Source organism: Ranitomeya imitator, chromosome 1, assembly GCF_032444005.1.
Source record: "Ranitomeya imitator isolate aRanImi1 chromosome 1, aRanImi1.pri, whole genome shotgun sequence".
Classification (NCBI taxonomy): Eukaryota; Metazoa; Chordata; class Amphibia; order Anura; family Dendrobatidae; genus Ranitomeya; species Ranitomeya imitator.
The window spans coordinates 295,808,692-295,824,061 of NC_091282.1; the positions used below are offsets into that span (position 1 = coordinate 295,808,692).

Here is a 15,370-nt window from a genome sequence, read left to right on the forward strand (position 1 = left end):
AAATGATAATCTCACTACAGGCATTTTATGGCTTAGGCATTAATTTGCATATACAGTAATTTTTGGCGAAAATGAAATCTACCAAGAAACAAAATAAGGTAAACTGGTGTCTATCATGGCTGGTGAATTATGCCAAATATATTTCATTTGTATATATCATTACTGATGATATTTCTTATCAAAACCTTGTGATGCATAACTACGGTAGCTATCTTGTTTCTTTTTTTCCCGATAAAAGTGTGTCTCTTTCCAGATTTTACAATGAAAACTTACCTTATTAAACCTACATTATGAAATAACTCTTAGACCTTATGTCGTGTAATTACTTCAAAAATCTATGCCAGAATAGCTATATAAATTGTTTAATGTTTTTCAGCCTGATGTAAGAATGCAAATTTTTATATCGGAGCTGTTCAGCTATTCTGACATGGATGTTCACAGTAAATAGATCACTCTCATCGGGTCTGCTACGTATTTTCCACTATTGTTAATTCTGACAGGTGACAGATCTGCTTTAGATTGTAATTTTTTTTGCCTTAATTGGTTATTGCCCACATTAAAAGTTACGCCACTTCAAAAGTATAGGTGGTAAGTTGCTGATTGATGGGGGTCTAGGTCCTGGGACCAAGATTGTGCATGCCACTGCTCCATTCATTCTTAGTAAAACTGTCATTTTAAAAGGCGAGCGCTGTACTCTTTCCCCCCTAGTCTCAAAGAGGGTAAATGAGCAGTATATACTTAGCCACCACTCCATTCGGAAGGGGCAAATCACAGCCATATTGTTTGTGTAAGTGTAAGTGGTCATATCCCCCCCAATCCGCTAGTTATCACTTCTAATGGACAGGTAATAACTACAGTTGAGTGAATCTCCCCAAAATTTGACCTGTCCTGTCACTGCTTGTCCTCTGTTAATCTTTTCTACGTTTCATACAAACTCCTTTCAGAAGTTCTCCTTGGTGGGATATGAGACCAGAACCTCAGTGTTGCAAAGCAACAGTGCTAACCACTGAGCCACCTTGCTGCCCGGGATGAGTCTTATTGACCAGGAGTCCCATCTGAAAGTGTTATAGCTTGAACGTTTAACTTTGGAAATGTATATACTAAATATTTTAATGGTGAATGTAACATGTCTTTTTCTCCTTCCATGTAGCTTCACATTATTGAGGTTGGACAGCCTGCCAATGGAAACCAGCCTTTTACAAAGAAAGCTGTAGACGTCTTCTTTCCTCCTGAAGCTCAGACAGACTTCCCTGTGGCTATGCAGGTATATAGGAATTACAAATTGCGTTTGTCACAAGTAGTAAACAGCCTAAAATCTCTTTCAGTTAAATAAATAGGGCAGCACACTGCAGCGCCAAAACATGCAAACTTGAAAAAACGAAATTTGAACTGCATTACTGCACTAGAAATATGAAAAATGAGAGCTTTTAGCGCACAAAAATGGCCAATTTTATGTGTACCTCGTAGCCACGTTAAGGCATCTCTCTTATACGAGGTCCTACGTTTGACCTACCTCACTGAGAATAAACGTCTCCATCTGAATGGGTACATGTAAAAACCTCTTCTTGGACTCAAATTCTCTCTCTATGTGGAGGGGTATTGGACCTACTATAATTAAAACACCTGAAGCTAGGAGGCGGGGAGTGCACGATCAGAAGGCTAGAGAATACATTTCAAAAACCTGACCTGCACATCCAAACATAGACTGAGTGTGAACAGGTGCTGAACCCAGAGTCGCCAACTCGTATATAGTTAAATAAATAGGGCAGCACACTGCAGCGCCAAAACATGCAAACTTGAAAAAACGAAATTTGAACTGCATTACTGCACTAGAAATATGAAAAATGAGAGCTTTTAGCGCACAAAAATGGCCAATTTTATGTGTACCTCGTAGCCACGTTAAGGCATCTCTCTTATACGAGGTCCTACGTTTGACCTACCTCACTGAGAATAAACGTCTCCATCTGAATGGGTACATGTAAAAACCTCTTCTTGGACTCAAATTCTCTCTCTATGTGGAGGGGTATTGGACCTACTATAATTAAAACACCTGAAGCTAGGAGGCGGGGAGTGCACGATCAGAAGGCTAGAGAATACATTTCAAAAACCTGACCTGCACATCCAAACATAGACTGAGTGTGAACAGGTGCTGAACCCAGAGTCGCCAACTCGTATATAGTTAAATAAATAGGGCAGCACACTGCAGCGCCAAAACATGCAAACTTGAAAAAACGAAATTTGAACTGCATTACTGCACTAGAAATATGAAAAATGAGAGCTTTTAGCGCACAAAAATGGCCAATTTTTTGTGTACCTCGTAGCCACGTTAAGGCATCTCTCTTATACGAGGTCCTACGTTTGACCTACCTCACTGAGAATAAACGTCTCCATCTGAATGGGTACATGTAAAAACCTCTTCTTGGACTCAAATTCTCTCTCTATGTGGAGGGGTATTGGACCTACTATAATTAAAACACCTGAAGCTAGGAGGCGGGGAGTGCACGATCAGAAGGCTAGAGAATACATTTCAAAAACCTGACCTGCACATCCAAACATAGACTGAGTGTGAACAGGTGCTGAACCCAGAGTCGCCAACTCGTATATAGTTAAATAAATAGGGCAGCACACTGCAGCGCCAAAACATGCAAACTTGAAAAAACGAAATTTGAACTGCATTACTGCACTAGAAATATGAAAAATGAGAGCTTTTAGCGCACAAAAATGGCCAATTTTATGTGTACCTCGTAGCCACGTTAAGGCATCTCTCTTATACGAGGTCCTACGTTTGACCTACCTCACTGAGAATAAACGTCTCCATCTGAATGGGTACATGTAAAAACCTCTTCTTGGACTCAAATTCTCTCTCTATGTGGAGGGGTATTGGACCTACTATAATTAAAACACCTGAAGCTAGGAGGCGGGGAGTGCACGATCAGAAGGCTAGAGAATACATTTCAAAAACCTGACCTGCACATCCAAACATAGACTGAGTGTGAACAGGTGCTGAACCCAGAGTCGCCAACTCGTATATAGTTAAATAAATAGGGCAGCACACTGCAGCGCCAAAACATGCAAACTTGAAAAAACGAAATTTGAACTGCATTACTGCACTAGAAATATGAAAAATGAGAGCTTTTAGCGCACAAAAATGGCCAATTTTATGTGTACCTCGTAGCCACGTTAAGGCATCTCTCTTATGCGAGGTCCTACGTTTGACCTACCTCACTGAGAATAAACGTCTCCATCTGAATGGGTACATGTAAAAACCTCTTCTTGGACTCAAATTCTCTCTCAAATTTCGTTTTTTCAAGTTTGCATGTTTTGGCGCTGCAGTGTGCTGCCCTATTTATTTAACTATATACGAGTTGGCGACTCTGGGTTCAGCACCTGTTCACACTCAGTCTATGTTTGGATGTGCAGGTCAGGTTTTTGAAATAAAATCTCTTTCACACTTATTAAGTAAATCTTAATCCTTCAAATATTTATTATTTTATAATACTATAAAATGTAAAAATAAAATATAAATCAGGGCTGTGGAGTCAGTAATCCAAACCTCGGACTCCTCAATTTCCCTGACTCTGACTCCACAGCACTGCCTCACTACTGAGCATGTACATAAAGTGCAGGACAGATTCATCTTACCTAAATGCCGAGAGCCATAAATCAGGGACAGAACAGACATTTATAGGACATTTCATAACTTTCCCAAACTATTATGAAATCATTTACAGCACATACTGCTGCATTGAACTAATGAGCCAATTTATGATATAATTTAGGAGTCGGACTGTTTTATACCGACTTTTACTCCGACTCCACCAAAATGGACACTGACTGCAACTCCACAGCCCTGAATATAATAAAAGGGTTGTATTATGCCATTTTTTTTCTACATTAGTAAAGTTTACCCTTTTTGGTCCACTTAATTATAACAATTCTTGACTTTGATATATCAAAGCTTTATTCAAAACACCTTTGTGTCCCGTTTAAATCCAATTCTATGGCACTTCAGACCTTTAGTAACCAAGCAAAACGCGGACATATATTTAGTTAGCCGCAAGAAGAGAACCATATATAAAACCACGTTTCTTTATTTTTCAAAATTAAAATCCACAAAGCAGAAAAAAGACATCACAAATACAGAGTGTGTAGAAGGACACAATATGTGGCATTCCTTACAAACATATGGCAGCAGTCACAAATATACTTTCACTTGAGGTAGGAATAATGTCCTGTACCGTTAAAAAATCTATTAGTAAAGGTTAAATAACCATATCGGTACATATTTACTATTTTTTTCTAAGTCCTCATATAGAAAAGCTACTTGTGCAAAACACATCATTTAAGAGTAATATTAGCGTTATAATCCCAGATTTTATATCACTGTAATGCCATATACTAAGTATATATCAAGTCTGGAAAATAACCCATGGTGACTCCATCCTATATACTACAGACCATTCCGGGTTCTGTGTAAGATATAATAATTGCATACAAAATAGCAAAATACCTGAAATACGTTGTAAACAGGGGGACCGGATAAAGTGCGAGGTGCCAGCTGAATGTGCCTTCTTAGTGCGCCCCGACGCGCGTTTCGCCCTAGCTTCTTCCGGGGACGCCCCCGGAAGAAGCTAGGGCGAAACGCGCGTCGGGGCGCACTAAGAAGGCACATTCAGCTGGCACCTCGCACTTTATCCGGTCCCCCTGTTTACAACGTATTTCAGGTATTTTGCTATTTTGTATGCAATTATTATATCTTACACAGAACCCGGAATGGTCTGTAGTATATAGGATGGAGTCACCATGGGTTACTTTCCAGACTTGATATATACCGTATATACTCGAGTATAAGCCGAGATTTTCAGCCCATTTTTTGGGGCTGAAAGTCCCCCTCTCGGCTTATACTCGAGTCATATACCCGGGTGTCAGCAGGGGATGGGGAGCGGGGGCTGTGTAATCATACTTACCTGCTCCCAGCGCGGTCTCTGGCTTCTCCGGCGCTGCAGATTCTTCCTGCACTGAGCAGTCACATGGCACCGCTCATTACAGAAATGAATAGGCAGCTCCACCCCCATAGGGGAGGAGCCGCATATTCATTGCTGTAAATGATCGGTGCCATGTGACCGCTCAATTACAGGAAGAAGCTGCAGCGCCGGAGAAGCCAGGGACTGCAGGGACCGTGCCGCAGCAGGTAAGGGGAGCGCAGCGCTATAATTACCTGCTCCTCGCTCCGGCTCCGTCTGCAGCGTCCTCTAGCAATGACGCTCAGGTTAGAGGGCGCTGTGACGTAGTCAGTGCGCGCCCTCTGCTGAGCGTCAGTGCTGGAGACGGAGCCGTAGAGGAGCAGGTAATTATTGAAAGCGCCGGCGTCCTGAGAAGAGAGGTGAGTATGTGATTTTTTTTTTTTTTTATGGCAGCACCAGCAGCATTCTAAGGAGCACCTATGGGGCCATAAAGGTGCAGAGCATATAAGGGGCACAGCATTATAAGGAGCACCTATGGGGCCATAAAGGTGCAGAGCATTATATGGGGCACAGCATTATAAGGAGCACCTATGGGGCCATAAAGGTGCAGAGCATATATGGGGCACAGCATTATAAGGAGCACCTATGGGGCCATAAAGGTGCAGAGCATATAAGGGGCACAGCATTATAAGGAGCACCTATGGGGCCATAAAGGTGCAGAGCATATATGGGGCACAGCATTATAAGGAGCACCTATGGGGCCATAAAGGTGCAGAGCATATATGGGGCACAGCATTATAAGGAGCACCTATGGGGCCATAATCAAAGGTGCAGAGCATATATGGCACAGCATTATAAGGAGCATCTATGGGGCCATAATCAAAGGTGCAGAGCATATAGGGCACAGCATTATAAGGAGCATCTATGGGGCCATAAAGGTGCAGAGCATATAAGGGGCACAGCATTATAAGGAGCACCTATGGGGCCATAAAGGTGCAGAGCATATAAGGGGCACAGCATTATAAGGAGCACCTATGGGGCCATAAAGGTGCAGAGCATATATGGGGCACAGCATTATAAGGAGCACCTATGGGGCCATAATCAAAGGTGCAGAGCATATATGGCACAGCATTATAAGGAGCATCTATGGGGCCATAATCAAAGGTGCAGAGCATATAGGGCACAGCATTATAAGGAGCATCTATGGGGCCATAATCAACGGTGCAGAGCATTCTATATAGCACAGTTGTATATGGAGCATCTATGGGGCAATAATGAACGGTATGGAGCAGCTATTTTTATTTTTGAAATTCACCGGTAAATGCTGCATTTTCTACCCTAGGCTTATACTCGAGTCAATAAGTTTTCCCAGTTTTATGTGGCAAAATTAGGGGGGTCGGCTTATACTCGGGTCGGCTTATACTCGAGTATATACGGTACTTAGTATATGGCATTACAGTGATATAAAATCTGGGATTAACGCTAATATTACTCTTAAATGATGTGTTTTGCACAAGTAGCTTTTCTATATGAGGACTTAGCAAAAAATAGTAAATATGTACCGATATGGTTATTTAACCTTTACTAATAGATTTTTTAACGGTACAGGACATTATTCCTACCTCAAGTGAAAGTATATTTGTGACTGCTGCCATATGTTTGTAAGGAATGCCACATATTGTGTCCTTCAACACACTTTGTTTTTGTGATGTCTTTTTTCTGCTTTGTGGATTTTAATTTTGAAAAATAAAGAAACGTGGTTTTATATATGGTTCTCTTCTTGCGGCTAACTAAATATATGTCCGCATTTTGCTTGGTTATCAAAGCTTTATGCCAGTATTCGGGAGTATAAAGCTGTGAAAGTCGCATAATTTTGGCACAACTGGTGGCTGCCCTAAAGTTAACATTTGGCGCCTTCCTGCCATTTTTGCCCAGTGCAGACAATGTATGTGGAGCTGGTGACAGGGGTGTGGTGACCACCACTCCTCAAATTCATAACGAGCTGTAGCCCCAAATCTTACTCCAGAGGGACTGGAGTAGGATTTGTAGTGAGGTGCACGCTACTCATCTGGCCATCCTGATTGATGAAAAGGCATGTGCCTCCTCATGAATCGGTACTGTCTGACTCCAGCTTGTCTCTTCATGAAGACCAGCATGAACAGCATCGGCCCTGTGTGTGTTGGTCTTTGAGTACCAAAGTTTCATAAAATGTATGTATTGATCAGTTTTGTGCTTACATTTTGTTTGTGTATAGATTGGAGCGAAACACGGTGTGATCTATCTAATCACAAAATATGGCTACATCCACTTGTATGATCTTGAGTCCGGTGCCTGCATATACATGAACCGTATCAGTGCCGACACCATCTTTGTTACTGCCCCGCATGAACCTACCTCTGGCATCATTGGCGTGAATAAAAAAGGACAGGTAAGAATGTTAGAATTTTCTGTGACGATGTCATATGTATATCACAAACTGAAAAGATGTAGTATTTGTCCATCAAGACTGCAAGTCAAGTTTAAAGGGGTTGTCCATCACTTGAACAATACATTTGTTTTGTAGAGGTGAATGGTTTTAAAATAATGATTTGAGGCATAGTAGTTATTCAGCGCAGTTGGCTCTGAAGGTCTGCGCCGTTTCCATAATCAATGTTTTCTCCATTCTGAATTTAGCAGGACCACTTCGGCCTGTGAATGTCTGCTATGGTCAGGTGGCTAGATGAGCACGTCATCAGGGAAATGTTCTATGGTGTACTTTACAAGTCACCTGACCGCTGCAGCGCTCCTGATAACTTCCTGTTGGAGCAGACATCACTTCCGGAGCCAATGTAGACTTCTTCATCTGTAGGAGTGCTGGACGGAGAACATGCCTCCATTTATTATTTTTGAACCATTCATGCCTACAAAAAAATGTTTTAAATGATGGACAACCTCTTTAAGTGGAAAGGTATCCCTACTGAAGACTGAAAATGTATCTACCAGAAGCTAACTAAACTTTGGACCTGTTATGGGCACATGTTAGAAGATCTCATCAGTGGATACTTGTCCTGTTCCTGGATCACAGACTCCAAGATTTTCCTCTGTTTCCCTCTGCTCATGATCGATGGGTGTTTCTGCCCCTTCATTTGAGCAGTCAGAAAGGGATCTCAAGAGAAGACCCCTTATCACCCTACAGTGGCGGCTAATGTTGTGTTTTCCTCCTTTTTCCCCGCTTGTTCAGGTACTATCAGTTTGTGTGGAAGAAGACAATATTGTGAACTATGCTACAAATGTCCTACAGAACCCAGACCTGGGACTACGTATGGCTGTCAGAAGCAACCTTGCTGGTGCTGAAGAACTTTTTGCACGGAAGTTTAACACTTTGTTTGCTCAAGGGAATTACTCTGAATCTGCTAAGGTGGCTGCATCTGCTCCAAAGGTATCATGGCAAATCATTTTCCAACATAATTTTTCCTAACAAGGTGCCAAAATATACCTTTTAACTTTTAACGTAACGTCTTAAATATCCCTCCAGGGAATCCTTCGTACTGCAGACACGATCAGGAAGTTCCAGAGTGTCCCAGCTCAGCCTGGACAAGCTTCCCCTTTGCTTCAGTATTTTGGGATTCTGCTAGATCAGGGTCAGCTGAACAAGATGGAGTCTCTAGAACTCTGCAGGCCGGTCCTGCAGCAAGGGCGCAAGCAGCTCTTGGAGAAGTGGTTGAAAGAAGATAAGGTAGCGTTATGCAATATTGCTTTTCGGCTGCTAAAGGGAATGATGTGTAATCAGAAAATTCCGAACAAATTTTTAAGTTAATCATATTTGTAAGAACTTTATTTTTCATTTTCAATGTCATCATTTGTAATAATAAACAAAAAACTTTCAGTTTTCACTCTGGACACTGAGCCTCACAATAAGCTGATAGGCTGACACTTTATGTTCTTTGGAGATCATTTTTCAGTAATTACCTGATCACTGTCAGGATTACAGGTAATTAAGAAAATTAGCACCTGTATATACAGATAGCACAGGATATAAAATTCATAATAGGTTGTGGTCACAGCTCACTTTCTCCCTCTTCCCGCACAAGATCCTCTGCACATGCCTAGAAAACTTTCCCATAGAAGTCAATCTTTCCATTCAGGTGAGGTGGCTGCAGTTAAAGGGAATCTGTCACCCCCCAAAATCGAGGGTGAGCTAAGCCCACCAGCATCAGGGGCTTATCTACAGCATTCTGTAATGCTGTGGATAAGCCCCCGATGTATCCTAAAAGATAAGAAAAAGAGGTTAGATTATACTCACCCAGGGGCGGTCCTGTCCGATGGGCGTCGCGGTCCGGTCCAGCGCCTCCCATCTTCATCAGATGATGTCCTCTTCTGGTCTTCACGCTGCGGCTCCGGCGTACTTTGTCTGCCCTGTTGAGGGCAGAGCAAAGTACTGCAGTGCGCAGGCGCTGGGCCTCTCTGACCTTTCCCGGCACCTGCGCACTGCAGTACATTGCTCTGCCCTCAACAGGGCAGACAAAGTACGCCTGCGCCGGAGACGCAGCATGAAGACCAGAAGAGGACATCATCCTGTGAAGATGGGAGGCCCCGGACCGCGACGCCCACCGGATCGCACCGCCCGCCCAGGTGAGTATAATGTAACCTCTTTTTCTTATCTCTTAGGATACATCGGGGGCTTATCTACAGCATTACAGAATGCTATAGATAAGCCCCTGATGCCGATGGGCTTAGCTCACCCTCGATTTTGGGAGTGACAGGTTCCCTTTAAGCAAATCTCTGAAAGCTTATACAACATTTTTTGCTCTTTATTGTACAGTGCCTTGAATAGGTATTCATATCCTGTGAACTTTTCCACATGTTTTCACGTTACACCCACAAACTTAAATGTATTTTATTGGAATTTTATGTGATGTACCAACACAAGGTAGCAAGTATTTGTGCAGTATAAAGGAAATTATACATGGTTTTGTAAATATTTTAAAAACCTAAATCTGAAAATGGTAATTTGCCCTTTCTTCTTTGCAAATTAGCTCTAGCTTCGTTAGATTGAATGGTGAACGTCTGTGAACAGAATTTTTCAAGTCTTGCCACAGATTCTCAGTAGAATTTAGGTTTGCATTTTCAGACATTCAAAATCATGAATTTGCTTTGATATAAACCATTCCATTGCAGTTATGGCAAAATGTTCAGGGTGGTTGTCCTGCTAGAAAGGTTAACCTAAGCCATGGTCTCAAGTCTTTTTTTGCCATACAGTATATTTAGCTCCATCAATATTCCCATCAACTCTGACTAACTTCCCTGTCTCTGCTGAAGAAAAGCATCCCCACAGCATGATGCTGCCACCACCATGTTTGAAAGTGGGGATGTTTTTGTCAAGGTGATGTGCTGTTGGTTTGCCACCACACGTAGGGTTTATCATGTAGCACAAAAAGTTCTATTTTTATTTCCTTTGACCAGAGCATCTTTTCCATGTGCTAGCTGTGTCCCCTACATGGCTTTTTGCAAACAGCAAAATTTACTTTTTATGGCTTGCTTTCAAAATTGGAATATACGACTAATGGTTGTCCTGTGGACAGATTCTCCCACCTGAGCTGTAGACCTCTGCAACTTCTAAAGAGTAACCATGTGCCTCTTTGCTGCTTCTCTAATTAGTGCTCTTCTTGCTTAGGATGTCAGTTTAGGTGGGTGCCATGTTTTGGTAGGTTTGCAGTTGTGCTATGCCCCTTGCATTTTTGGATGATGGATTGAACAGTGCTCTGTGAGATGTTAAGAGCTTGTTTTTTTTTTTTTTCAGAACCTAATCCTGCTTTTCTTCTCTTCACAACGTTATCCCTGACCTGCCTGGTGTGTTTCTTGCTTTTCATGATGCTGTTTGATCCCTAATATTCTTAAACAAACCTCTGAGGCCTTCACAGGACTGCTGTAGTTATACTGAGAATAAATTACACACAGGTGGACTCAATTTACTAATTGTGACTTCTGGATACAGTTATTCACTAAGGATTTTATTTAGGGATATCAGACTACAGGGGGCTGAATATGAATGCACATCAGTTTTCAGATTTATGATTTGTAAAAAATTGAAAAAAATGTATAATTCCCTTTACACTTCGCAAATACTGTACTTGCTACTTTGTGTTGGTACATCACATAAAATCCTAATAAAATATTATAAGTTTGTGGGTGCAATATGAAAAAATGTGGGAAAGTTCACAGGTTAAGAACACTTTTTCAAAGCACAGTACAAACAATGGCATAAAAAAGGATCATAGAACCAGATTAAACAAGAGTTTTCTGTATAATATATATGTAGAAAAAATATGTAACATATGATTTTTATGTTCCTCTGTTTAGCTGGAATGCTCGGAAGAGCTGGGAGATTTGGTTAAGGCTGTGGACCCAACACTTGCACTCAGTGTTTACCTTCGTGCCAGCGTGCCAAGCAAAGTTATTCAGTGTTTTGCAGAAACTGGCCAGTTCCAGAAGATCGTCCTTTATGCCAAAAAAGTAAGGTTTTGAGTTTATTTTTTTTAACCATTGCTGAATTATAATTTACTGAAAGGATGTCTAAGCGTGTTAGTCATATTATTATATATGTTTTCTATAGGTTGGATATACACCCGATTGGATCTTTTTGCTTCGGAGTGTTATGAGGATCAGCCCAGATCAGGGTCTGCAGTTCTCACAGATGCTTGTTCAAGATGAGGAGCCCTTGGCCAATATTAACCAGGTAAAAGTGGCCAACAGCTGTATGCATTACAGTCATAGCAATCCGTTGTGTAACTCATTTCCATGATGCATAACTGTTCCTTACCACTTCTGATAGTAAGTATGGCTGCGAAAGGATGGATTGGTGATCCAGCTGCATCCCTTGTTACTAATTTTTTCTCTATTTTTACATTTAATTGACCAATTATACTCCTACTTATCAATAATTAACCTGTAATTACGTTATTGTTTCAGAGGCCTGTGTAAACTAATTACGTAGGTCATGAAGCCCACACAATGCAATTATGAGTCATTGTTTGGTATCCGTGTTTGTAATGGACCTGGAGTTAGCTCATAAAGTAAAGATGTATTATCGAAGTAGAAAATATCTAATTTGTATTTGACCTGGACATTTAATAATATATTAATAATCTATCAGGAGACCGCTGCGTAAGATCTGATGTGGTGATGTTTTTTTTCTACCGTCCGTCATCTATACCAACTGCAATGCACTGTACCCATGTAGAGAAAGCGGTTACTACTGCCAAGTCGATGGGCACGACATTATAGTGACATAACTGCAATATTCTCATTTACTATAGTGTTTTACATGCTGGCATTGATGCCTATGAAAACTGGCATTCTGGAACCGCATCCATTAATGTTTTATTTGATGTTCTCTAAATCTCAGATTGTGGACGTCTTTATGGAAAACAGCCTTGTACAGCAATGTACTTCATTCCTGCTCGATGCTTTGAAAAACAATAGGCCCGCAGAGGGCCATCTGCAGACTCGCCTCCTGGAGATGAATCTGATTCATGCTCCACAGGTAATTAAATATCTTCATTCCTTTGTTGTTTTGAGAAAAATAACACTTGGATTGTCGCGAATGCCGAACGTTACAATAGTTGGTTATTCTCCCAATTTCTCCAACTTTACATTTCCTTCCTCTATTAGGTTGCAGATGCAATACTTGGTAACCAAATGTTTACTCATTATGACCGGGCCCACATTGCCCAGCTGTGTGAGAAAGCAGGACTGCTGCAGAGAGCTCTGGAGCATTATACGGACTTGTACGATATCAAGCGGGCTGTAGTACACACGCACCTTCTGAACCCAGAGGTGAACTTCTTCATTTTGCCCTTTTTTCCCCTTCAATCCATTGTTAAAGAGTTGTTGCTCAAATTGCATATTAATAACTCATTACATGAGTTAAGTCTTTACCAGCCTACAATCTATGCTGACTTTTCACCCCTTCTTTATATTTAGTGGCTGGTGAATTTCTTTGGCTCCTTGTCAGTGGAAGATTCGGTGGAATGCTTGCGAGCTATGCTGTCTGCCAACATCCGACAAAACCTGCAACTCTGTGTGCAGGTGGCATCCAAGTACCATGAACAGTTGGGCACTCAGTCATTAGTTGAACTTTTTGAGTCTTTCAAGAGTTATGAAGGTATGATTGTGTCTTTTTAAAGAGTTTCGTGGGCATAAAATGATAAAAATCAAACCTGTAAGCTACATTCGGACTGTAAGACCACTTGTGACCCCTGACATGCCTGATCCTGATGACAGGTTAAAAATTATTTCTCCTTCGCAACATAGGAGGACACAGAATCATGGGTGTTATGCTGCTGTCGCTAGGAGGCTAACACTAAGGCTACTTTCACACTAGCGTTGTTTGGCGTACGTCGCATGCGTCGTTTTGGAGAAAAAAACGCATTCTTCAAATGTGCCCGCAGAATTTTTTACCCGGATGAAGGGGCGACGGGACCTTTCAAGGCTCCGATCTCCCCGAACCAACAACAGGCGAGCACGGAGAGTGTTGCCTCTCCGTATCCTCTCTTGTGATGTGGGATGCCACTGCCTGGGCTGTTTTAAAGGGTGACGGGCCCCTTCAAGGGCACAGATCTCCCATCCTCCCTTAACAGACGAGCACATGGAGTGTCACCTCCATGTAGCCTCTTCTGCAGCCATGCCAATTGCCGGACATTTTGCCCTGCCCACCAGGTTATACCCTCAGATGCTCAGAGGCACCCTCCATCGTGGCGTCCGTGCAGCCCCCACTGCATCACCACTGAAAAAAGCGTATGATGGAAGGAGGCGGACGGTTCCTCTCCACCCCTCTTTTTTAAGGGGATGGTGGATGGAGGCTCCCCCAACCCTGCACCGTCCTATCTACCCCGGGCACAGTTCTCACCTGCTGCATCTGCAATCCCCTTCATATCGGGGTAAGTGCCACCTGGGAGGGGTCGTTTTCCGGCGGTCATAGGAGGGCTCCCAAGCGGCAGAGACTCCACAGGGCTCCGCGGCATCTTTCCCGGCGGGTGCGCGCCGGCCGAAGCCATACATTTAGTCCCCGGCTTCGGCCTAGTGCGGGCCGCATCCCGATAGGCCCCGCCCACCGCTCGCATCACTCTTGCGGCTCCACCCCCAGACCTGGCGCTTCTTGCTCCTTGCGAGACTACTTCCCAGCCCTCGGCAGCCATCTTCCCCCACTACACAGCAGCTGCGGCCGCCTTCTGCACGTGTCAGCACTCCTGGATGCCGGTCTTCCCCTAATTAGCGCCACCTCATCAGATTGCAGGACACAGGACCTGGGTAAGGAGACTGCGCTAGGTGCTTCCCTGCAGCTTTACCCCACATCGCTTCCACTAGCAGTGTTTTTACTTATATTGGGGTACATCATGTCGCAGTAAAGAGCTAAAAAGACTACAAAGGTACATACCACCTTTTTCACTGCGTGTACCACCTGCCAGGCTCCTCTCCCTCGGCCTCAAAGCTCCCCTCTCTGCTCAGCCTGTGATGCCCAATGTGCTCAGGAGCCCTCCGCCGCTACCGACCCCAGTGTATCTAGCCCCCCCGAGTGGGCCGCGTCACCGTCACAATCCATGGCTTCGTTGGCCAAAGCGATTGAATTCCTTCATGACCCCTCTGGGGAGCGGGGCACTCGTCTACCTGTGTTGAGACCCCTCTCTTACAGGGGAATCATCGGGCAGCAGGGGCCGCTCTCACCTGAAGGAGGTATGGACATTCAAAAACGGATCCGCACTACCTCTCCTGAGCATTCATGCCATTGAGGTCCACTTCTCGCTCACCCTCTCCAGGGGCTTGCAGCAAACATGACTCCGAATATGAATCTGAGGCATCCTTGGACCCGGATTCTCCGGAGTTTCAATCGACTGTGGACTCCCTCATTGAAGCCGTCAATCACACGCTAAAGGTTGACGATGACCCTAATTCGGCTCCGGATCATGCGGTATCTTTTAAAAGAACCAAGTGATCCCATAGGGTGTTCGCCTCTCACCCGGATTTTTTAGATATAGTCCGGCGACATAGGGAGTGACCGGATAAGCGCTTTACGGGAAAAAAGGCCCTGGCTCGCTCAGTATATGAAGCCTTGGTTCCTCTCTATCCCCTTCCTTCGCTGCGGCATGGGTCGCAAAAGCAATGGTTTTCTGGGCAGATGCCCTTGCAAAATCCATTCAGGACCAGGCTCTTCCGTCTGAGGCGGTGGATCTCGCCAAACAAATTGCTATGGCTGGACACTATGTGATGTATGCGTCTTTAGATGCAGCAAACTGTTCTGCAATTGCTGCCTCAAACGCCGTCACCATTAGGAGAGCACTATGGCTTAGAGAGTGGCGCGCAGATTCTTCTTCTAAAAAGTCTTTGATTTCTCTGCCTTTTCAGAGCGGACGTCTGTTTGGAGAAAAATT

At 43.3% G+C, this 15,370-nt stretch overlaps 1 protein-coding gene across 1 annotated transcript in view; it reads left to right on the forward strand.

Annotated features, from left to right (window-relative positions):
- The window catches only part of LOC138669914 (clathrin heavy chain 1-like), a 150,178-nt gene that overhangs the window by 101,579 nt on the left and 33,229 nt on the right, over nucleotides 1-15,370 (forward strand). Inside the window, exons 5-13 of the mRNA XM_069756778.1 lie at nucleotides 1,151-1,264; nucleotides 7,219-7,392; nucleotides 8,185-8,382; nucleotides 8,479-8,679; nucleotides 11,304-11,456; nucleotides 11,557-11,679; nucleotides 12,349-12,486; nucleotides 12,615-12,779; nucleotides 12,927-13,107. Of these exons, the coding sequence (XP_069612879.1) occupies nucleotides 1,151-1,264; nucleotides 7,219-7,392; nucleotides 8,185-8,382; nucleotides 8,479-8,679; nucleotides 11,304-11,456; nucleotides 11,557-11,679; nucleotides 12,349-12,486; nucleotides 12,615-12,779; nucleotides 12,927-13,107 (1,447 nt within the window). The remainder of the gene's footprint in view (nucleotides 1-1,150; nucleotides 1,265-7,218; nucleotides 7,393-8,184; nucleotides 8,383-8,478; nucleotides 8,680-11,303; nucleotides 11,457-11,556; nucleotides 11,680-12,348; nucleotides 12,487-12,614; nucleotides 12,780-12,926; nucleotides 13,108-15,370) is intronic.